At 37.9% G+C, this 23,116-nt stretch overlaps 6 protein-coding genes across 10 annotated transcripts; 4 read left to right on the top strand and 2 right to left on the bottom strand.

Annotated features, from left to right (window-relative positions):
* The first annotated feature begins 6 nt into the window (after positions 1-6).
* Positions 7-977, top strand: LOC17888837 (DTW domain-containing protein 2). Its single transcript, XM_006296257.2, has one exon. It carries the CDS (start codon positions 86-88, stop codon positions 839-841), a length of 756 nt encoding a protein of 251 aa, XP_006296319.1. The 5' UTR covers positions 7-85; the 3' UTR covers positions 842-977.
* Positions 978-4,187: 3,210 nt separating this feature from the next.
* Positions 4,188-11,453, top strand: LOC17890092 (villin-2). The gene is made up of 24 exons (XM_023783887.1): positions 4,188-4,401; positions 5,011-5,141; positions 5,274-5,373; positions 5,509-5,577; positions 5,677-5,913; positions 5,999-6,176; positions 6,325-6,457; positions 6,624-6,783; positions 6,875-7,025; positions 7,118-7,218; positions 7,309-7,467; positions 7,836-7,904; positions 7,992-8,060; positions 8,157-8,294; positions 8,479-8,607; positions 8,748-8,895; positions 9,027-9,037; positions 9,118-9,258; positions 9,346-9,471; positions 9,694-9,756; positions 9,848-9,949; positions 10,390-10,654; positions 10,727-10,944; positions 11,046-11,453. The coding sequence occupies exons 2-24, from the start codon at positions 5,083-5,085 to the stop codon at positions 11,157-11,159; spliced, it is 2,940 nt and encodes a 979-aa protein (XP_023639655.1). The 5' UTR covers positions 4,188-4,401; positions 5,011-5,082; the 3' UTR covers positions 11,160-11,453.
* A 174-nt stretch (positions 11,454-11,627) lies between these two features.
* On the bottom strand, positions 11,628-11,982 carry LOC17889636. Its single transcript, XM_006295355.2, is given in 2 exon segments — positions 11,628-11,654; positions 11,656-11,982. Coding segments are annotated over 2 exon segments (354 nt in total).
* A 279-nt stretch (positions 11,983-12,261) lies between these two features.
* LOC17889414 (pentatricopeptide repeat-containing protein At2g41720) lies at positions 12,262-16,017 on the top strand. Its single transcript, XM_023785150.1, has 10 exons — positions 12,262-12,617; positions 12,707-12,879; positions 12,982-13,087; positions 13,452-14,561; positions 14,667-14,772; positions 14,862-15,066; positions 15,158-15,290; positions 15,406-15,510; positions 15,610-15,730; positions 15,854-16,017. Exons 1-10 carry the CDS (start codon positions 12,273-12,275, stop codon positions 15,916-15,918), a joined length of 2,469 nt encoding a protein of 822 aa, XP_023640918.1. The 5' UTR covers positions 12,262-12,272; the 3' UTR covers positions 15,919-16,017.
* A 588-nt stretch (positions 16,018-16,605) lies between these two features.
* On the top strand, positions 16,606-19,700 carry LOC17889747 (AP2-like ethylene-responsive transcription factor At2g41710). Of its 4 annotated transcripts, none has more exons than XM_023783924.1 (9): positions 16,606-16,979; positions 17,379-17,461; positions 17,602-17,610; positions 17,695-17,783; positions 17,972-18,045; positions 18,111-18,176; positions 18,525-18,586; positions 18,673-19,295; positions 19,398-19,700. In XM_023783924.1, exons 1-9 carry the CDS (start codon positions 16,750-16,752, stop codon positions 19,452-19,454), a joined length of 1,293 nt encoding a protein of 430 aa, XP_023639692.1. In that variant the 5' UTR covers positions 16,606-16,749; the 3' UTR covers positions 19,455-19,700. The 4 variants fall into 4 exon arrangements, with proteins under 4 accessions (XP_023639692.1, XP_023639691.1, XP_023639694.1 ...); XM_023783926.1 differs by having other exon boundaries at positions 16,607-16,979; positions 18,126-18,176; XM_023783925.1 differs by having other exon boundaries at positions 16,607-16,979; positions 18,679-19,295.
* An 18-nt stretch (positions 19,701-19,718) lies between these two features.
* Positions 19,719-22,596, bottom strand: LOC17889904 (fluoride export protein 1). 2 transcript variants are annotated; one of them, XM_023783922.1, is made up of 7 exons: positions 22,338-22,596; positions 21,301-21,752; positions 21,119-21,202; positions 20,901-20,999; positions 20,626-20,818; positions 20,123-20,535; positions 19,719-20,034 (listed from the first exon to the last, which is right to left on the bottom strand). In XM_023783922.1, exons 2-7 carry the CDS (start codon positions 21,676-21,678, stop codon positions 19,816-19,818), a joined length of 1,386 nt encoding a protein of 461 aa, XP_023639690.1. In that variant the 5' UTR covers positions 21,679-21,752; positions 22,338-22,596; the 3' UTR covers positions 19,719-19,815. The 2 variants fall into 2 exon arrangements, with proteins under 2 accessions (XP_023639690.1, XP_006294175.1); XM_006294113.2 differs by having other exon boundaries at positions 22,343-22,596.
* Positions 22,597-23,116: the final 520 nt, after the last annotated feature.

The raw sequence follows: 23,116 nt of genomic DNA, 5'->3' as shown, positions 1-23,116 counted from the left end.
ATTGATTAAACCGCGCCGGTTTAGGTTTATCCAATTTCGTAATAGAATTAGATTCGGTCGCGCATGACTGAGAAGAGCAGTCACGATGGAGGAGAAGCCAGATGAGAATCATCGCCGGCAGATCTGCAACAGCTGTGACCGCCCAAATCCGATTTGTCTCTGCCACGTCATACCAACGGATCCAATTCCGACGAATACAGAGATCATCATCCTCCACCATCCCCACGAGTCACGCCACAAGCTCAACACCACACCTCTCCTTACCAAATCATTACGAAACGTCACCACAATCCCCACCCGCCGTCTCCGCCGCCGCCACATCTCCTCTGCCGGGGAACCCTCGGCCTCGTCATCACCACCAACAATCTACCTCTTCCCGTCTTCTCCTTCCTCCCCCGCCGTCACTATATCCGAATTCAAATCCCTAAACCTTGTAAACCATCGAGAGATCTCACATTCGTCGCCGTTGAGGCTCATCGTATTCGACGCGACGTGGAAACACGCGAAGGAGATGGTAAAGGCTAGCGAAGAGGTTCTAAGAGAAGCAGGAGCGGTTAGAGTGTGTCTGGATACGGGAATAGACGCATCCGTGAGCGGAGGAACCATATACGACTCGGAGCTTGTGCTAAGGAAAGAACCATTCGGAGGATGCGTAACTACGGCGGAGGCAGTAGCACGGTGCTTGGGAGCCATCGAACCGGACGGTGAAGAAATCGAGAGGAAGCTGATCAGTGTGCTGAAAGAGATGGTGAGGTTACAATCTAAGTTCTTAAAGCCCATGAAACCAAGACCAAAGCTACTGAAGAAGGGATTACAGAAACCACTTGAACAAGAAGAATGAGTTTCTTCCTTAGTTTCAAAATCAATAGTTTAGCGAAAATTTTGCTCTGTGATTGTTGCTGGCATTTTTGTTACATGAGTCCATTGTATCAACTCGTTCTTCTATATCATCAATAGTGATCAAACAGTTATGTGAATTTCTCAAACTTTATTCACATTTGGAGTTAAACAAATCAATCAGTATGCATATTTTTGTGAAACAGAACAATAGACTTTAGACTTTTAAAACTCGTCTATAAAAGAAGAAAAAACATAAGAGGACATGGGACCTTTTTCCATGTGAAATGAGAAATAGAGGGTGAGGGTCATGGACTGTTTTGTGATCATACAACTTTTGAGAATTTATGAATGAAGGTGACACCTTTTTTAATCACACACTCACTGACTCACATGATATGTTTTTAGGCTTTTCATCCCCCGATTTCATAAAGGCACATACATATTATTCAATCATCAAAACCGTTTTCTATAAATCCACATCCCTTTTTGTGGTCCATATATATATCGAATCTGGGATCAAAACAAGTCTGAGTCACTGTAATTAACGAGTCGTTTCTTTGTGAGGATGTTGTTTCGTCCATGACTGACTATAGAATGGATAACAAAATATACTGTTGGTTGTTAATCGATATTGTTGGTCGATCGTTCTCACTAGTAAATTCAGAACAGATATGATCTATGTTACGTAAGAGATAGAAAAGAAAGAAAGATCAAACTGGTAAGTTACGATTTCAACTTGCTACGTTTGTTTAGTTTACATGTTACTTAACTACATCTACTTCATTTATTTTACACTTTTTTTCTTTATGATTGAGTGACCTTCAATTCTAATTTTTATCCATTTCTTGATGGTGGTACAAGTTATTAAATTTATAGCACTATATGTGTTCGATTTTTTTTGGTTTGTTTACGTGAAGTTGACCTGGCAACACACAAGGATCAATGTTGTTCAAGTATCGATCGGTTAAGTGTTTTATAACAGCTTAAGACTTCCACTGATGAAATTTGTGAGATGTGAATTTAAGTTCTACGTACTTTATATGTAGATATGGTAATATAAAGTCTGTTACGTACCATCGGTGATGAGTTAAAAATCTTGAACTTTTTTGTTTTTTGTGTGTGTGTGTGTGTGTGGTTGAGACGTGACTCGTGAGAGGTTATAAGCGTATCATCCTGCGAAGAACGATCAAATGGTTCAAAGTGTGGTAGAGTTGATGACGATATAAATGGAAAACGGTGAACGTTTCGATGCATAATTGATAGCTATTTGATTTCTGAAATCTCCTTCTTTCCGTATATACACACTAGAAAGAAAAAAGAAGTGTGAAAAAGAGTGTAGAGAGAAAAAAAAAACGAAGAGTATCATCCGATGGTCCCATACGTCCATGAGCTCTGCCAAAAGCCTAAAAGTAGAAAATAAGGCTGTTCTACGTTTATCTTGTTATTGTATCCCAGTATTATTATATATATATATGAAGAAACACTATATAATATAGGTATATAATTCTTATTTATATAGAGAAAGTGCTTATCCTTCAAAAGGAGTTCAATCGTGAAATCAATCACATGCTGAAAAAGGACATCGATCGTGTCATCCTGAAATAGCGAAATGATGAGACCAATCTCTCCATCAGACAATACTTTTCTTTGTCCAACATTCTATAATGATAAGTGTGTATAGTAATAATGCATTGGGATGGTTTCAGTATTATTGTTTATACATAACTATATGTGTATAATTAGGTTGGTATCCCTACTATAGTAAAAGAGAAGTACAAAAGTTTATTGGGTCGGGTTTTTTTAAAAAATTAACCCGAAAATTTTCAATTGGATCTTACTACAAATTTAAAGATATTAAATACCAGTTTCCATATATATTATTTCGAAATCTACCAAATTAAACCATCAATATCGGTTTTGGAAAGTACATTAATCTTAATTTGTTTAAGGAAAAATACATTAATGTATGATTTTGTATATTGGTTTAACAAATTAACCTAAAAACCAGAAATATAAATTAAATATAAAATATTTATCAAATTATCCATAATATTTCAAAACAAAATGTTCCTTAAATATCTTATATTAATATTTAGATGTATAGTTTTCTCCTATATTAACTATGATCTTCACACCAATTACGGGATAATTCATTTTCAACCATCTTTAATATATTTATTTGGCAATAGTTTCGAATTTCTGGTTTGATTATAAAGCTAATCTTTTTTTCAACGCTAACCTAACTCTAAGAAAATATTATCTATATAAATAAGTTTCTGCTACCAGAAAATTGTAACATAAACACAGATTTTACATTTTAACACGATAAGAAATAAGAAATCATTGGCTCTTTATTTGTTTATTCTAGAGATTTGCAATTTTACAAAACTGCATGAAAGGTACAAGTTAAAATCATGTATTTATGATTATGCGGTGGACCGCGGGTCAGTCCCTAAACTTTAAAAATGATTCATAGTATAATATTTATACATGTATATATGTCACATATTGTTCTAAAATTAACAATCCAACTAAAATCATACAATTTAAATAATTTTGAACATATTCGAAACCAACACAAAAATACAATCTAAAAATGATAGAATTTAATTAATAATCAAAATAAAGTAAAGCAAACACAAATAAATTATCTCGCAACATACAAAGGATTAAAAACCCGGTAATTTTCCCCCTCGCTGTAGCGCGGGTCCGAATCTAGTATGTTTTGAAAAAGGGATGATAAAATTGTCTATAAGAATAGGTTGGTATATTGGGTGTTATTTTTACCAACTTTTAAGATAAACATGTAAAAGTAGCTATTGACAAGTGTTATTATTTAGTTCCATATCATATTATTAAAATCCAATATATTGGTAACTATTAATGAAAATAGCTAAAAAATAGGCACACCTGTTTTTTTTAGAACAAAAGTTTATATCATAATTATCTTATTTGATTTTCTTTCTATCTAAATAAGTTGCTATTCATTTACATTTGTAATAAATTTCCAAATAATTTATGTTTATGTGAGGTGGATGATTTTAAGTTTTTCAATTCCCATCTACTCCCAAAATTGCAATAAACAATTTTTTTTTCTTAAATTTGACTTTAATTTGTAATATTATAAAGTGTGATAAAAAAAAAGTAAAATTGAAAAGGCAACAAAAAAAAAACATTGGTCGGGTTGAACAACGACCGGATCTAATATCTTCGCCTGAAAAATTGACACACAGAGAGAGACTCTTCAAAACGTATTTTCTTCTTCCTTCTTCCTTCTTCCTACCTCCGTCTTCCTCGATCGTCGGCGGTAATAAAATCTAAGCAAATTAATAAAAACGTTACAAAAAACGCATTAAAAACTAAAGGGAGAGAGAGAAACGTAATTAACACACACAGCTCACAACCTCCTTTTCCAATCCCATTATTCAATTACCTTCTTTATATTTTTTTTTCTCCTTCTCCCTTCTCTTCTTCTTCCCTCGTCTTCTTCTTTGCCAGTTCTTCTTCTTCTTCATCATTTCGCCATTTTCTTAGTGCCACCCTTTTAGATCTTCGGGAAAGGTACTTTCTCTCTACCTCGATCCATTTGACTTATGGGTTTATTAACAATGTATGGATCATCTCATTTTTTCATATATATATATTTATCCGATTTGATCGTGGTCGTACCTTGCTCTGTTCATGATGTCGATCCATTGAATCTGAGTTTTCTCTATTTGCCTACGTCTTGCTTCTTCTCAGCTTAAAGTTTTGATATTTATCGCTTCGTTTTCGGAAAAATCGTGCTGGGTATTCAGCTGAGTCATGTTTGATCAATTCAATTCCTGGAAATCGCATAAGTTTGTTTTGATATTTTTCGAAATTTAGGCTGATCGAACCATCTTAATCTCTCTCTAGGCTTTTCCTGGATCATCGATAATTTTCTTGATCACTAGCTTCCCGGTATTGGATTTGAAGTTTTTTAGAAGAATGTTGCATGATCTCAATTTAGATTTACAGAAATTATGTACATTATTATACCACCAAATTCTAATAAATGCTTTGCTTGTTTCAAGTTTGATTGAGAAACAGCTTACAAGAAAGTGTTTGAGATCCTTCATCCAAGTAAAAATCAGACTTTATTGACGATCTAAATTTTTTAACTTTGCTCCGTATTTTTTTACTGGACAGGTTCATTGGCGTCTGTAGTCTATATATATTTGCTTACACAAAAAGAAAGAAAAAAGAAGAGGATTTGACAAAATGTCGTCTGGTTCAACAAAAGTGTTGGATCCTGCTTTTCAAGGAGCTGGCCAGAAACCGTATCCTTTCAGCAATCTAGCTACTTTTCCATTAGTTTTAGATATCAAAACAGGAATCTGATTATTATTTTTCCTGAGATTCCTGAATGTTCTGACTTTATGAGCTTGTTGAACTTTAACATTTGTTATTAGAGGGACTGAAATCTGGAGAATCGAGAATTTCGAGGCAGTTCCAGTACCAAAGTCTGACCATGGAAAGTTCTATATGGGAGATACATACATTGTCTTGCAGGTTTGGAATTCTTTTCATTGCCCTTTTCTGTCTTTTGATATCTCTTACACCACAGAGTAACACATGTGTGGGAAGTCTGCGTTCCTTTTATTATCATCACTCACATTGTGTTATGTTTATCTTCCATTTGCGCAGACAACACAAAATAAAGGGGGCGCTTATTTGTTTGATATACATTTTTGGATTGGTAAAGATACAAGTCAGGTACCTATCCCCAAGACTCTATTATTTGGTAACGCCTGTTTTTGGAATAGAAGCAAAGGTGAAACAGTGGTAGACGAACTTATGGTTTGATATTTTTAGGATGAAGCTGGAACAGCAGCGGTTAAAACAGTTGAACTCGATGCAGTTCTTGGAGGCCGTGCTGTCCAACACCGGGAAATTCAAGGCCATGAATCTGACAAATTCTTGTCTTACTTCAAGCCATGTATTATTCCATTAGAGGGTGGTGTTGCATCTGGTTTTAAAACACCTGAAGAAGAGGTCTTTGAGACCCGGTTATATACCTGCAAAGGAAAACGTGCAATCCGTTTGAAGCAGGTTTTAACTATTGTACTCTCTTCGCAGTAGCACAGTGATAACCAATGTGCCTTAACTTTTCTTCTGTTCCATTTTTTGTTTGTAGGTTCCTTTTGCCCGCTCATCGCTGAATCATGATGATGTATTTATCTTGGATACCGAGGAAAAGATCTATCAGTTCAATGGTGCAAATTCAAACATTCAGGAGAGAGCTAAAGCTTTGGAAGTCGTTCAGTATTTGAAAGACAAGTATCACGAAGGAACTTGCGATGTTGCGATTGTTGGTAAGTAAATTGCAGCCTCTTCCTCTGTTTCCCCTCAAGTCAACAAACAGTGTTTGAATGATAAGAATAGGTTTGTGTGTGGTATAATTTACAGAGATGGTGTTTAAGGTGGAAACTAATCTATATTCATACTTTGCTGGTATAACAGATGATGGAAAATTAGATACAGAATCAGATTCTGGTGCATTTTGGGTCCTCTTTGGTGGTTTTGCTCCAATCGGAAGGAAAGTTGCCAATGATGATGACATCACTCCAGAGTCAACTCCCCCCAAGCTTTATAGGTACTTATCTTCCCTTTAATAAGACTCGAGTTTTTTAATTTCTCATTTTTTCTTCTCGATATAATACACGCCATTCTGCTACTTATATCTTCTGTAGTAGTATCTATTATAAGATTTACTTAATAAATATTTATTGATTGATATGTTGCTACTAATTTTTTTTTAGCATCACTGATGGTAAGGTGGAACCTATAGACGGCGATCTATCCAAATCGATGCTGGAAAACACTAAATGCTACCTCTTGGACTGTGGTGCTGAGGTATTTATCTGGGTTGGCCGAGTAACTCAAGTGGATGAAAGGAAAGCTGCTAGTCAATTTGCTGAGGTAAAGAGTGGAAGTCTATTAACAACATTTCTCCGGCCTTTAGTATATCTACCTCAATAATGGCTTCTCGCTTTTTACCTTTCATCTCCAGGAATTTCTTGCTAGTGAAAATAGGCCAAAGGCAACACGCGTTACCCGTGTTATCCAAGGTTATGAGTCCCATTCTTTCAAGTCTAACTTTGACTCTTGGCCATCAGGCTCGGCCACTACTGGTAACGAGGAAGGACGAGGAAAAGTTGCCGGTAAAACACCACTGTGAAACTTATATCACTAGATAAAAAAATTAACAGTTTCTTTGTCCCTGACTTGCCATTGACGCTGCATCATTCTCTAGCTTTACTGAAGCAACAAGGTGTTGGGCTCAAGGGCATTGCAAAAAGTGCACCAGTGATTGAGGATATTCCACCTCTTCTTGAAGGTGGTGGAAAGTTGGAGGTCTGTTTGACTACTTGACTTGTTATCTCTTTACTCTTCACATTTGGCTATGGATATATCCATTTTGATATTTCATTGTCTATGGATTAGGTTTGGTACGTTAATGGTAAAGCCAAGACTCCATTACCTAAAGAAGATGTTGGCAAGCTCTATTCTGGGGACTGCTATTTGGTTCTTTATACCTATCATTCTGGTGATAGAAAAGACGAATTTTTCTTGTGTTGTTGGTTTGGAAAGAATAGCATTCAGGTAATGGTAATCTTAATCATAACAAGATATGATTCCTTAGTATACATATCGTATAATATATTGGCTATCTTAATTTCTCCGTGATCTTGCCTTGTACTGAATTCTATGGCTAAGCTTGAAATTGGTTGTGATTGTAGAACTTTGTATCTTCCATATGAGTGTTGAGAGTAACCAGTAAATGTTGCAAAATTATATTGTTACTTGTTTCATATTTGTGAGCGTGCTGCAGTTTTAGCTTTTAAGATGATTGGTTCCTGATGTTAGTAGTTTATTTTTATGTTAGCTCTATGAACATAATGTTATAGATTTCAGATATTCAACTTCACTTAAGTTTAACCATCTAAATTTATAATTTCTCCCTTAACCAGGAAGACCAAGATACAGCAATTCGACTGGCGAATACAATGTCAAACTCTCTAAAAGGAAGACCTGTGCAGGTACAATGTTTTCTTTTTACTGAAAGGAATGATGAATAGTACTAGAGTCTAGAAAGATTGATTAATGTCAATGCGGTGTTCTCGCAGGGTCGTATATACGAAGGTAAAGAGCCTCCACAATTCGTTGCCCTTTTTCAACCTATGGTGATCCTAAAGGTATTTATTTGTATGCTGTTTACAAGATGAGGGTGAAGTTGATTTTAGTCGCAAGAGAAAATACAGTGATTTATATGGTTTACATGGACTGTTTAGGGTGGTTTGAGCTCTGGGTACAGCATAAGTGTGGGAGAGACAGGGCCGACAGATGAAACTTACACGCCAGAATCAATTGCACTTATTCAAGTATCTGGAACTGGAGTTCACAATAATAAGGCTGTGCAAGTTGAATCGGTACTTGACTACCTTAGCTTCTTTCTATATACGTAATAACTTTTAGTTTTCTTATCTTTGAATTGCAATTTAAATGAGGGTGTGTACTTATTATTCAGCTTTGTATAAGAGATGAAATAGGCGAGACATAATATTCTTTGATTTGTTATATTGACTCGTAATTATGTTGCAATACTTCCATCAGGTGGCAACATCTTTAAACTCTTATGAGTGCTTCCTTCTGCAATCTGGTACGTCCATGTTCCTTTGGCATGGAAATCAAAGTGCGCATGAACAGCTAGAAGTGGCTGCTAAAGTTGCTGAATTCTTGAAGGTTAGTTTCCAATCTTATTGTGTTGTTTTCAGTTTAGCTTAAATATTTCCAAATAGGTACTTCACAGTTTTACATGGAAGTCATAAAAAAAGTTTTCTTTTTTTTAATCTATTAATCATCTTCTCTTTTTGCTAAGTCAGCCTGGGATTACTCTGAAGCATGCCAAAGAAGGAACAGAGAGCTCAACCTTTTGGTTTGCACTTGGTGGAAAACAGAATTTCACCAGTAAGAAGGCTTCCTCCGAGACTATCAGGGATCCTCACTTATTTTCATTTTCTTATAACAGAGGTGAATATTTTATACGATAATAAATGTGGTTTTTTTACTCAGATTTTCGCATTTATTTAAGAAGCTGAACATTTCCTGTATTCTAACTGTATCATTCTCCTTTTTAAATGTGTCTGCCGGGATCCCCGCAGGAAAGTTTCAGGTGAGATATTGGCGAAATTATACAACTTTCTGTACTCGATATGCTGTTTTTCATATTATTAATAGTATGCTCTGCAACAGGTTGAAGAGATTTACAACTTCGCTCAAGATGACCTCTTGACTGAGGATGTATATTTACTAGACACCCATGCTGAAGTTTTTGTCTGGGTTGGTCACTGTGTGGATCCCAAGGAAAAGCAAACTGTATTTGAGATTGGCCAAGTAACTATCTCCTAATCATCTTTGCTTCTCGTTTTGCTTCTCTCTCCGTTTTTGTACTTCTTGCTCATTGAGATAGTTTATGGGCAGAAATACATAGATCTTGCTGGATCCTTAGAAGGTTTGTCTCCTAAAGTTCCACTCTACAGAATCAATGAAGGGAACGAACCATGCTTCTTCACCACTTACTTTTCTTGGGATTCCACTAAAGCTATCGTAAGTTTTCTTGTTGTTTAGTTTCTCTTTTTCTTCTTTGAAGTGGCTGGCATGAAAATGTGTCTGCTTTCTGTGAAGTACTATTTATGGACTTAGTGTTGAAGAGGGATTTAGATAACATAACTAGATAACTCTGATCGTACCTCATGGATTTTCGTTACTGTTTCTCTTTTTCTCTCCTTCAAATTACTTTTTCTTCAATGTTAAAAACCTATCATATAGGTACAAGGAAACTCATTCCAGAAAAAGGCAGCGTTCTTATTTGGCACTCACCACGTTGTGGAGGTACTACACATTTGCGTATTTAGTTTGGCTAAGACACTCTTATTACTTTCCGGTTACTTGGGTTCATGAGATTTTCCTTCTTCTTCTGCAGGATAAGTCTAACGGTGGGAACCAAGGACCAAGGCAAAGGGCCGAAGCATTAGCTGCCTTAAATTCTGCTTTTAATTCTTCTAGTAACAGGCCTACCTATTCGGTAAATAACTACTAACCTAATTCACTGTTTCTACTATATTCTTTATGTGATATAACTTGAGATGTAAGCATATCTTGAGAATTTTGATCAAGAATAATGCTTTTGATTTTAGTTTTCCTTAAAGTTTCCCAGTAAAGGATATTTTAATGACCCTACTTGTACAAACCAATCTATGGCCAGTTAGCTGTTAAATCATCTATATTGTTGGAAGCTGAACACATTTTCAGCCTTTTAGTTCAGAGTCCCATCCTAAATCCAAGTAAACTTAGAGAGTATAATTCTTTACATGATTCTCAGTCTAGAACAGTCTGCTTGAATACATCAGTGGGATTCATCTTCCTTTGTTTTAGCCAAACCTAACCCATTACTTTTGTATGTTTAGCAAGTCGCATCTGATTCTTTGATTAGTAAACTTAGACAGTCTTCCATTTTAACTGCAGAGTCAGGACAGATCAAGCGAAAGTCATGACGGCCCAAGACAGAGAGCTGAAGCTTTAGCCGCCTTGTCATCCGCATTCAATTCTTCTTCATCATCAACTAAATCGCCTCCACCACCAAGGCCAGCGGGGACAAGTCAGGGTTCACAGAGAGCAGCAGCAGTGGCTGCTCTCTCTCAAGTACTTGTTGCGGAAAATAAGAAATCACCTGATACCTCTCCAACAAGAAGATCCACCAGCTCCAACCCAGCAGATGACACCCCTCTGGGTAAGTTTTTCTTCTTAATTCCACGTTATAAACTTCAATAACACAATTGACTAAAACTATCTTCATCTACAGAGGAAGCAAAAGATGAAGCAGAGGCTTCGGAAGCAGCTGGTGATGAAGCCAAGGAAGAAGAGGAAGTTTCACCTGCACCTGATGAACCAGAAGCAAAGCAGGAAACAGAAGAGCAAGACGATTCTGAAATGGAAACAAGTGGAGCAACTTTCAGCTATGAACAACTGAGAGCTAAATCCGAGAACCCAGTGACTGGAATCGATTTCAAACGTAGAGAGGTGAGTAGTCAGTTAGTTAGCTACTAGGAGATGAATCTCTCTGTCTATTATTACCCAACTAAACTTGTGGTTTGTCATTTCTGTGATCAATTTACTACAAGGCTTATCTATCTGAGGAAGAGTTCCAAAGTGTGTTTGGGATGGAGAAAGAAGCATTCAACAACCTACCACGTTGGAAGCAAGATCTGCTTAAGAAGAAGTTCGACTTGTTCTAGGGATCAATGGTGTGTTATGGGGGATCAGCCAGTTTGTTGTTGGTTTGAAGAGTTGTGTTTTTCTTGTTTCTCTTCTTCAGTTTTAATAACTTGGCTCATTAATATTTCTCTCATGAGTTGGTTTGGGTTTGATTCTTTATATTTTACTTACAGCACAATGAAGTGTCTTTGTAGTGATTGATGATCATTGATTGTTTTACCCGACGCAGAGATTTGTGATTGTGAGTAACAAATATTATTTGATTTGGATTCTTCCATTGTTGTGACTATTTAAGAACATGTCTTGTTGTACAATCAGGTGCTTCATTGTTTTATGCATGCTCATATGAATCATGAGAGGTTTGGTTATTGTTTGTGTCTAATATACAGAACACTATTTCCCATAATTATTCATTGTTTATCAAAGTTCAAACATGAAATACACTATCTCCATAGATCTCAACCATGATGATTAGCCATGATGATAATTTAATAATGCTCATCATGATCTCCATTTACATAATGTATCCAAAATATCAGTAGCAGAGGACGAGTCCGACCCGACGAGCCGGTCAAGCATATCCTCACTCCACAAACTTGTCGGTTGTATCTTACTGCGACCCTTAGATTTGTGTCCCGACTTGATAGCCGGCGACACGTGGCAATTACTGTACTTGGACCGTTCACTTTCTCCGACGGTCTTTGATGGCACTTTGGTAAATACTCCCTTACTAGCCGGTGGCGAATCGAGCCGCCTGTTGGTGGGTCGCAGATTAAAACCACATTGATGAATCATACCCGTCCTTACGACGCCTTGATGACGACGACCTTCACTACTCTTCATGTTTGCTTATTTTGATATTGAGGCTTTGATGAATCGTCCAAGTTTACAAATGTCTTGTATTTATATTTATGTTTTGAGGGAGCTTACCAAGAAAATGCGACTAAAGTCAAACAGGCTTGTCGACCAAGATAATTAATATTGATATTCTTTGCCTGCCTTTTGTATGTTTTCAAAAGAAATGGGCCTGAAAATATCGGATATGGGCTTTAAGGTCCGTAGCCGTGTGAGTAAGTGTTATCCCCTTCTATCTATCCACCGAAGAGCTCTCTCAACCTTGGACGTTTGCTTTAATGGCTACCGTTACCAGTTTGAAGCTCGTCACTCCGCCGGAATCTTCCCGCGCCGATAAGCCAGGAGCTACAAAGGCCTCTGAAGCATTCCAGGAGAAGAAATCCGTCTCTGTGAACTACGACCGAGGGGAGCATGAGGTCTCTGTCCGCGTCGGCGGGCTCAGGAAAGCTGACATACCGAGACGTTACCGACTTCGGGTTGAGAACGACCGGTTTCAGAAGGATTGGAGTGTATCCGAGGTTGTGGACCGGCTTATGGCTCTCAATCGTTGGGAAGAAGTTGATGGCGTTCTCAATTCCTGGGTCGGCCGGTTTGCTAGGAAGAATTTCCCGGTTCTTATCAGGGTATGTATGTCTCGATTCTGTTTGCTGTACCACTGATTCTATTTTGAAATTGAGCTTAGTGGAGAGTTTGAAGTTTCTAACTTTTGCAGGAGCTTAGTAGAAGAGGGTGTATCGAGCTTTGTGTTAATGTTTTCAAGTGGATGAAGATTCAGAAGAACTACTCTGCAAGGAATGATATATACAATATGATGATTAGGCTTCATGCTAGACATAATTGGGTTGACCAGGCTCGTGGTCTCTTCTTTGAAATGCAGAAATGGAGGTATGTTTTTCAAGTTTTTTTAATCTGAAAATGTTCTACGGAACATAGCTTTTTTTCTTTTTTGGACTTTGATTTATTGGGAACGCTTTGCTATGAATGTAGCTGCAAACCGGATGCTCAGACGTATGATGCTCTTATCAATGCCCATGGTCGAGCTGGTCAGTGGCGCTGGGCTATGAATCTTATGGATGACATGTTACGAGCAGCTGTGTGTAACTTTGCTTTGCTCCTCTAAATGGTTTTGGTTCAGTTGTGTCTGAAGTGAGGCTCCTTCTAAATGGTTTTGGTTCAGTTGTGTCTGAAGTGAGGCTCCTTCTTTCCTGTTTCCAGTGTTGAAAAAGTTGGATCATTAGATAACTGCTCTAGGAACTTTGGTTTTGTCTATATTGCGTCTTCATCTTGCAAGTAATATTGATCAATCTATTTAATTTTTTTTGTCTGTTTTCCTTTTGGTGATGCCAAACAATTAAGAATACGCTCTTCAACCTCTGATTCTTATTTTTCCTCACAGTTTTACAATGGCATTGTCAGTGTTGCTTAAATACGGTTTTGATCCTTTTCTGGTTTTGCAGATTGCTCCTAGTCGTTCAACCTACAATAATCTGATCAACGCTTGTGGTTCTAGTGGAAACTGGAGAGAGGCTCTGGAAGTATGCAAGAAAATGACAGATAACGGCGTTGGACCAGATTTGGTCACTCACAACATTGTGTTGTCAGCATACAAGAGTGGTCGTCAGTATTCAAAGGCGCTGTCCTATTTTGAGCTTATGAAGGGAGCTAAAGTTCGCCCAGATACCACCACGTTTAATATCATTATATATTGCCTGTCAAAGCTTGGTCAAAGTAGCCAAGCCCTTGATGTATTCAGTTCCATGAGGGAAAAGAGATCTGTATGCCGACCTGATGTTGTGACATTTACGAGCATTATGCATTTATACTCGGTCAGGGGGGAGATAGAAAACTGCAGAGCCGTGTTTGAAGCAATGCTTGCAGAAGGTTTGAAACCTAATATTGTTTCCTATAATGCCTTAATGGGTGCCTATGCTGTTCATGGAATGAGTGAAAATGCTCTCTCGGTTTTTGGAGAAATTAAGCGGAATGGTATTATCCCAGATGTGGTCTCTTATACAAGCTTGCTCAATTCTTATGGAAGATCACGTCAACCTGGAAAGGCAAAGGAGGTATTCCTCATGATGAGGAAGGAAAGGAGAAAGCCTAATGTTGTTACTTACAATGCATTAATTGATGCTTATGGGTCTAATGGATTTCTAGCTGAAGCTGTGCAAATCTTCCAGCAGATGGAACAAGACGGCGTTAAGCCAAATGTTGTTTCGGTGTGCACTCTTTTGGCTGCTTGTAGTAGGTCTAAGAAAAAGGTGAATGTTGAAACTGTCCTTTCTGCAGCACAGTCGAGAGGTATCAATCTCAATACGGCAGCTTATAACTCAGCCATTGGAAGCTACATAAATGCTGCAGAACTTGAGAAGGCCATTGCATTGTATCAGACTATGAGAAAGAAGAAAGTCAAAGCTGATTCTGTTACTTTCACTATCCTTATCAGTGGTTCATGTAGGATGTCAAAATACCCTGAAGCAATTAATTACTTGACGGAGATGAAAGATCTCAGTATTCCATTGACTAAGGAGGTGTACTCTTCTGTTCTATGTGCTTACAGTAAACAGGCAAGTGCTTACTTAGAGTTTGAGCTCAGAAGAAGACATATGTATCTGATAGAATTCTGAATTTTCATATGGTTTGACTATTACTTTTGATGTGATATTTTCCAGGGTCAAGTTACAGAAGCAGAATCCATGTTTAATGAGATGAAAATGGCTGGGTGCGAACCTGATGTGATTGCATACACTTCAATGCTCCATGCTTACAATGCTTCAGGTATATACCATGAGTGCAAAGTTGTTGAAATACCGTAACAAAATGTTTTCCATGGATGTGAATTCGTTCGGATGGTTTTGTGTCTCCAGAAAAGTGGGGAAATGCTTGTGAACTATTTCTGGAAATGGAAGCAAATGGAATAGAACCAGACTCTATCGCATGCTCAGCTTTGATGAGAGCTTTCAATAAGGGAGGTCAACCTTCAAATGTCTTTGTCCTGATGGATTTAATGCAGGAAAAAGAAGTTCCCTTCACTGGCGCAGTTTTCTTTGAGATCTTTTCGGCTTGTAACACGTAAGTTGTTGTATGTTTATATAAACAGTACAGTAACATTCTCGGAAGACAGAAAGAGCAATATATGATCCTTCTTCTTTCAACAATGCAGCTTGCAGGAATGGAAAAGAGCAATAGACCTCATCCAAATGATGGATCCGTACCTGCCGTCGCTTTCAATCGGGCTAACAAATCAGATGCTGCATCTTTTCGGGAAGAGTGGTAAAGTCGAAGCAATGATGAAGGTGCGACGAACTTTTAGTTTATCTGCTAATTAGACTTACACATTTTCTTTCCTTTCTGCCAAGTTGTTTACAGAAACGAAACAAGAATTTTAACCAAACCATGTTTTATACCCAGCTGTTCTATAAGATTATAGCCTCTGGTGTTGAAATCAATCTCAAGACTTATGCAATACTGTTGGAACATGTTTTAGCTGTTGGAAACTGGAGGAAATACATCGAGGTATTACTTTTTTGTTTGTCTCCTGCAAAATTATTTTCTATAGCGAGCGAGTTCTTGCGGTCCAGAGATAAAAGTTGGCCTGGCGTGAATGTTTTGCAGGTTTTAGAATGGATGAGTGATGCTGGTATTCAACCCTCCAACCAAATGTATCGTGACATTATCTCCTTTGGTGAAAGAAGTGCAGGGACAGAGTTCGAACCTCTAATACGCCATAAATTGGGTGAGATGAGAGGGGAACCCAAAAAAATATATTCTGACACATGATTTTCGATTCAACAAAAAAAAAAGTTTTGGTGTCTCACATTTCATATGTATATTTTTTTTTGGTTGGTTATGTCCATAGAATCACTGAGAAACAAAGGAGAAGATCTGAGTCGACTTCATAGACACGAAGTCACATTGTTGTAGTTTCCACTGTATGTATTTTTGGGCCATTGGTAATATAGTATATGACGTTTGTAACTTGAACTGTCCTCTACCAAGTACCAATAATATGATACTTCGATTGTTTGGCTAGAGTTACATAATGATCTGCAATAGGATCAGTGTGCATATAAAACTGATGCTGTAAGTCTATAACGAACAAGACATTTCAATTCAACCAATCATTTCAAAAAATTTGAAAAATGATTTTTAAATGGAATGATTCGATGTGTAAGTGATTACAACGGTAGCAATATGAAGAATCAAATGGTCAGAGAAAAAGGAAAAAAAAAATTCCGAATGTTAAATATTCAGAAAACTCTATATAAGCAAAGTTTGATAAACAGAAAAAAACCAACAATGTGAGTGTACCATTCAAAGAATATTCCTTGGAACGAAGCGAGAGTTGGGAAACACTCCACATTAAAATGTCAGGAACCCAGAAAACAGATCACGTACACGTGGACATAGTTAGTACACGTCAGCTTAAAAACCTATTTCAGGTAAATGACCCAAACACCCTCGTCCCCGTTCATAGCCGTTGCAGTTGTTATCTTTCGCATCGTTAAAAAAGGGTAAACAAAATCGGGACGTAATGGTAAATTTAAGTCCGTAATTTTATTTTGCCGTTGTTTTAGATTAGAAAAGAAGAGAAAAGACTCAAATATCAAAATCATTGTATTCGGTGAAAAAGGAAGAGTCAAAGTTGAAATTGAGCATTTCTCTCTCTCTCTCTCTCTGCTTCTACTGTAACAAGCTCCGTTTTGCTTAGCCATAGTGCGTCTAGGGTTTGGTTGGGGAGAAGGTTCTTCGATCATGGCGTCGGTGTCGTCGTCGGATCACGGACCTAAGACAGAGGCTGGATGTAGCGGAGGAGGAGGAGGAGGAGAGAGCTCGGAGACAGTGGCGGCGAGTGATCAGATGTTGTTGTATAGAGGATTTAAGAAGGCGAAGAAGGAGAGAGGTTGCACAGCTAAGGAGCGCATTAGTAAAATGCCGCCGTGTACCGCTGGTAAAAGGAGTTCTATATACCGCGGAGTCACCAGGTACTGTGAAATTTTTGCTATATCTAATTACCTTCAATTGGGGATTGTCGGTGATGCTCAGGAGAGCTTGATTGTGAACTGCGAGTTGTGTAATCTGTAATCACAGTATGGAATGTTTAGATTAGGTGGGTATGCATATGCCCTTTGGTTAGAGATCTTGTGTAGAGAGAGCTGAGTTATCTTGAATCGGTTAGTTGTTCTGAAAAACACTTACTTTATTCTCTAGCGGAAGTAGAATTGTTTCTAGACAATGCCAGTTTTTTACAGTGTTTGGTAATAAAGTTTACTAGCTTAAATCAGAAGAAATGAGAGTAGGTGTTCTTAGCATCCACCTGCGGTTTTATCCCATAGCAATAGGAGATGTTGATGCGTTTTGTTTGTTATATTTTTTGAGTACAGACATAGATGGACAGGTCGTTATGAAGCTCACCTTTGGGATAAGAGCACCTGGAACCAAAACCAGAACAAGAAGGGAAAACAAGGTTTCTCTTTCGTTTTTTCTCCGCATCCGATAAAGTTACTTTCGTCATTTGCTATGAGTTTTTTCTTGTTCGGAGCATCAAAACTGATCTTTTCAGTTTCCTTTATCTTTTCATGGTTGACGCAAATTCCGCCGTACCAGTTTATCTAGGTAAGCTCCTTATAGGTGTTGATTATGTTTTTGCATATCAGATTTGATTATCTTTGACTCAAGAACCCAACTCTTACTTGACAGGAGCATATGATGATGAAGAGGCTGCTGCTAGAGCTTACGACCTTGCTGCCTTAAAATACTGGGGCCCTGGGACACTTATAAATTTTCCGGTGAGATTGCTATGGTAGTATGCTATATAAGTTGAGGTTTATAGTCTTCAACCATATGACTGCCTTAATCATTGTCATGATCAATTTGTATGCATAAGTGGAAGAAGGATGGTTACAGGTTTTCGGGGTCACCCTTCTCAATTTTCATTGTTTTTAGCTACATGCATTTATGTATTTCATTCTCGTAGGTGACAGACTATACCAGGGATTTAGAAGAAATGCAAAATCTTTCAAGGGAAGAATACCTTGCATCTCTACGTAGGTGCGTATGTATTTAAAAGTAATAGAATTTTCTTCAAAAAACCATTTTTTGCTGATACTCTTTAGATATCCCTTTGGCAGAAAAAGCAGCGGTTTCTCGAGGGGAATCGCAAAATATCGTGGACTTCAAAGGTAAAATTGGACCAACAATTGGTTTAAGTTCCTATTTCTTTGTTTCGTCCAAAAGAATATGGTATTAAGAGTGATTATGCTTGTGTGATTGTCTATAAGAAAATTCTTTAGTGACATATTGTGGATCATCACAGTTTGATTAATTAACTCATGGTGGACTATCGCTAGTTGATTTCATATAAAAAGTCTATATGTTACTCTTAGGTATATGGATATGGCAAAGCTATCTTCACTGTGTTGCCTGTGGCTCTCTTTCGGTTTTCTTTTTAACCTTTCTTTGTCACAATTAACATTCATACCTGATACGCATTTCTGCTGTCTTTCCAATTAAATGCAATTCCTGACCAGCCGATGGGACGCATCAACCAGTCGTATGCCTGGACCTGAATACTTCAGTAACATTCATTACGGTATGTTACTAACAGCATTGACGTAATTGACACAAATGTGTGCTTGCATTAGACCATGTAAAACTCATTATTATTACTTATAACAGGGGCAGGGGATGATCGAGGAACAGAAGGTGACTTTCTAGGTAGCTTTTGTCTGGAAAGAAAGATTGATCTAACAGGATACATAAAGTGGTGGGGAGTCAACAAAACCCGTCAACCAGAATCTTCATCAAAAGCATCAGAGGATGCAAAAGTCGAAGATGCTGGTACTGAGCTTAAAATACTGGAACACACATCCCAGGCCACAGAACCATACAAGGCGCCAAACCTTGGGGTCCTTCGTGGCACTCAGAGAAAAGAAAAGGAAATATCATCACCATCAAGCTCTTCTGCTTTAAGCATCTTGTCTCAGTCACCTGCCTACAAGAGCCTAGAGGAGAAAGTGCTGAAAATGCAAGAAAAGAACACTAATGAAAACGATGAGAATGCAAATCATAACATCATCAGTATGGAGAAGAATCACGGCAAGGCAATTGAGAAACCAGTTGTGAGTCATGAAATTGCTTTAGGCGGTGCCTCTGCTGCTTTGTCTCTTCAGAAAAGCATGTACCCACTTACCTCTCTGTTAACTGCTCCATTGCTCACCAACTACAGTACAATGGATCCTCTTGCAGACCCTATTCTCTGGACACCATTTCTTCCTTCTGGATCCTCTCATACTTCAGAGGTTCGTAGCTATTTATCTATTTGTGATGGAAACCACAGACTTCAGTGGTTTATTACAGTACATCTTCCATATGTCATTATATTTTGTCTGTTTCTTCTGCAGGTGACAAAGACAGAGACCAGCTGTTCCACGTACAGCTACATCCCACAAGAGAAATGAGCCGTTCCCTTTAGACTTTATGTATGTCCAATTCTCCTTTAGTGAGATGAACTCGTCGACTTGGCATCTCGTTTTGTCTCTTTAATGGATAGAAAGTTGTGAGAAGTGTGACAATGGTCTGAAGGAGGAATGTACAGGTTTTGTTAGTGGTTGTGTTTTCTTTTGTTTTCAGTGTGGAATATAGAATCATCATGTTTTGTGTAAAACAGAAAAAGTTATCATTATAGTATAAAAGTTTGCTCTTAATACTTCTGCACAAGGTAATACTTGATTGTGACCGAACTCATCATTCATCTCTACCAATTATTACAATTATGTATCTTCACATCATCTGCACAAGACTTATCTAGCTTTGATACAACTAACTGAATCCTACTACCCAGACAGGGACTGAGTATATAACAGTTCCAATCGCAAAAGAAACTGCAATGGTGAAAGATGCATATGCATAAGCTCTCCATGGGTAGTCACTTTCTCTCATCGCGTTGAACTCAGCCATTAAGGTCGAAACTGTGCTCAGACATCCCAACAGACCAAACTGTATACTCGAAGCAACTGTGTTACATGTTCTCGTGTTCACCTGTTTCCCAAAATATATACAAAGAATATTATCTTCTGTGATCTGTTTGGTGTAAACAGAGGGAGGGAGGGAGGGTTGGAGTTTATACCGATTTTTTTAAAGTGGCCAATGCTGCCATAACGCAAGCTGCAGTTACATTTGCAATGAGGGTGCCAAATGGGACCCACCTCAAGTGTTGTCTATCTTTTCCCAGTCCACGTCCATTGAGTCGGGCTAAGAACCATCTGAGCCATACACCAGGGGCTGCAACTAAGCAACCTAACCATAGCTGAGCCTCGCTTGTTCCTTTGTCGAATTCTTTCACAAGCAGAATGGAACTCGCAGTGAATAGAGCCACAAGCAACAGAAGCATCAGGATCAGGGACACAATATGGCTTTGGAAGGTGTTAACGTTGAGGCAAGATTTCTTTTCCTCAGACGAAGCTCGTCTATGAAGAAGCCATTTAAACCCTTTGGCCGTTTCTACTCCCAGAATTATGGAGTATGACGTGAGAAACAATCCTGTAAAGTTGTTTATGCTGTAAGTAAGTATGTTTCATCCAGTTTAGGAGGTGACTGGAGATTTTTGAGAAGGGAATTTTTTGTTTTTACCTAAAAGAAAGCCAAGCACGGCATATACCCATTGACCATCAGCACTAAGATCCAGCATTTTCTGGTTCCAACCGCTGAATGTTGTCAGGCTACCCAAATAACCAGTCGATAAACCTATCGCCACAAATTCAGAAACTCTTGCTATATCTGCTTTGAATACGACGCCAAACCAACCCATCAAGAATGATCCCACCTGTAAGATATCATCTAAAGAATTTATCTTAAGAAAGATGGGTTTATAACTTAAGTTGAGATGAGTGTGTTGCGTCTTTTACGATGTTTGAGGGAAGATCAAGGTACAAGATGCTCCCATCACTTGTTACTTGGGCACCAGTTGGTCCAAACAACTTCTGTAGCAAATATCTCGTAATGGCCTATTTATTGCAGACAACGAGGTGATTACAATGGTTAAAACCAAAACAAAGCACAGCAGAGAGCCAGAAAGAAACATGGAAAATAAGCATATCCCAAGAGTAAAGCCTCTGGAAGTTACCCCCAAAATCCCAAAAACAGCCAAATGAACTAGGCATGATATGTATTCCAAGGACTTTGGTAACATGCGCTCTTCCTCCTTTTCCTGTACAGACCACGAGCTATCATAGATCAGAACATTGAACTAAGAAACCAATACTAACAGTTTTAATGTAGCTATACGAAATTAGAGGTTGTCCCTACCGGATTGTTTTTCTCAGGGGACAAGAGAGACTTGGTAGGTAAAGGAGATGCTGTAATGTTCTCAGGCAAAGGCTGGATTACAGAAGTTGTGTTGAAGGCTCGGAGATCATGTAATACATCTTGTTCTTGACGAGAAGTATCATGGGTCCCTTGTTCTATAAAATCATCAGCAGACAAACGGCTGCTTCGACCAGCACTGTGCCTTCTCCGAAGTGAACGATCCCCAGTATCCCCAGCCTCTGAGACACTTTCACTATCGACGTCATTGTCAATCAGGAGAGGCAAACTACGTGATAAGCTTAAAGAAGAGCTCACACTGCCCTCCCGACTAAACGACTTTGTTCGATATGGTTCTATGAGGCTTTGACCCGTATCCATAGGATTTGTAGCCAAAAAACACAGGACTTGTTAGAAGGTGCTGAATTGCTGGTGTGAAAAAGTTGTTGCTCCACCTGCACATAGTTTAAAGCCATAGAAACAGACGCCAAAGAAAAGACATGAGGAAAGTTCAAAAAGAGACAACGAGACATAATCAAACAATGTGACCAGTAAACATTAGATGAAGGTAATATGTATACTGAAAAGAGTGAAAGAAAAAAACATTCTTTTTCAATCGCAGAGAAGCGTCACATATTCATGAATCATGATAGATAGTAGTGACTTTAGTTTATTAGTTTCTACAGTAAGGGGAATACGAGTTTCCACAAGAAGGGATCCAGAAACAGTTCTCAAGATTTGTCCTCCACTATCCCTAAAAAAAATCAGATGATAAAAACAAATTTACTTAGCTTTTTAGAGTAAACAAATTGGAAAAGTGGAAAAATCCAGGAAAAAGAAATTGATTAGTAAAATAATAAACACTTGTAGCCTACCACAACCAATAGAGAAAGCGAAAACCTTAGAAAGTTGTATAAAGACGAGTACTTTTTGCTGGATTTGGGACCTGTTGTATTTTGGTGAGTGAGAGATATAGACGAGGTTTGGTTTTTGTGCTTGAATGAGTGCAATTTTTTTTAAAAAAAAATCAGCAGCATTACCTTACCTATTGGCGAATCAAATTTGAACGGAAAAAGTCGCCGGGGAGAAATCGAGCTGACAACAATCAGATTCCAACTGTTTGATTGAGAATTAGAGGTAAGTTATATTCGATTGTAGAAGATGGATGGTGGAAGGACGGACGACGAAGCAGAAGTAGGATTGAAACTTGAATAAGGTTTTTTAATTATTGTTTCCAATCTTTATCGGAGGTCTCATCTGAAACACATGTACAGACTGTACTTGGTTTAAACGGGAGAATTGCAATAACAAAAAATATAACCAAAAAAAAAACAAAAACAATCAAACATATTTTTATTTTAAAAGTATGATTCTGGGCCACAAAGGGCCGCCGGTCCAGTAGCCTAGCCCCACTTCTCATATCTAACAGATTTACTTTAACATATATTTTGAAGTGTTAACAGTATAGTGAGAATTTTAAAATAAGATACAAAAGCTTAATAATGGTGTTAAAAAAATAAAAATGGAGTTGATAGGATAATATGATGTCATATTTTTTTGTTAGAGGTGATTAAAGAATTATTGATATAAATCAGTGGACTGAGTCCAAACATCAACAACCAAATGCGCAATTATAATGCACTAACATTAACATGTGGAGAAGATTAGTAAAATAAAACGATCAAGTTTGAAAGAATATTCTAATAATGGCGGCTCTTCTTATTCGCAATCTTTCAGAAATACTTTTAAAAAATAAGAAAAAAAAAACCTCTGAAAATGATGAGATCATTTAGCCGTCAATCTTTAAGCGACGTCGTCG

This window comes from Capsella rubella, unplaced genomic scaffold (genome assembly GCF_000375325.1).
Source record: "Capsella rubella cultivar Monte Gargano unplaced genomic scaffold, Caprub1_0 scaffold_4, whole genome shotgun sequence".
In the NCBI taxonomy this organism is placed as follows: Eukaryota; Viridiplantae; Streptophyta; class Magnoliopsida; order Brassicales; family Brassicaceae; genus Capsella; species Capsella rubella.
This window is presented reverse-complemented; position numbering and strand designations above follow the sequence as displayed.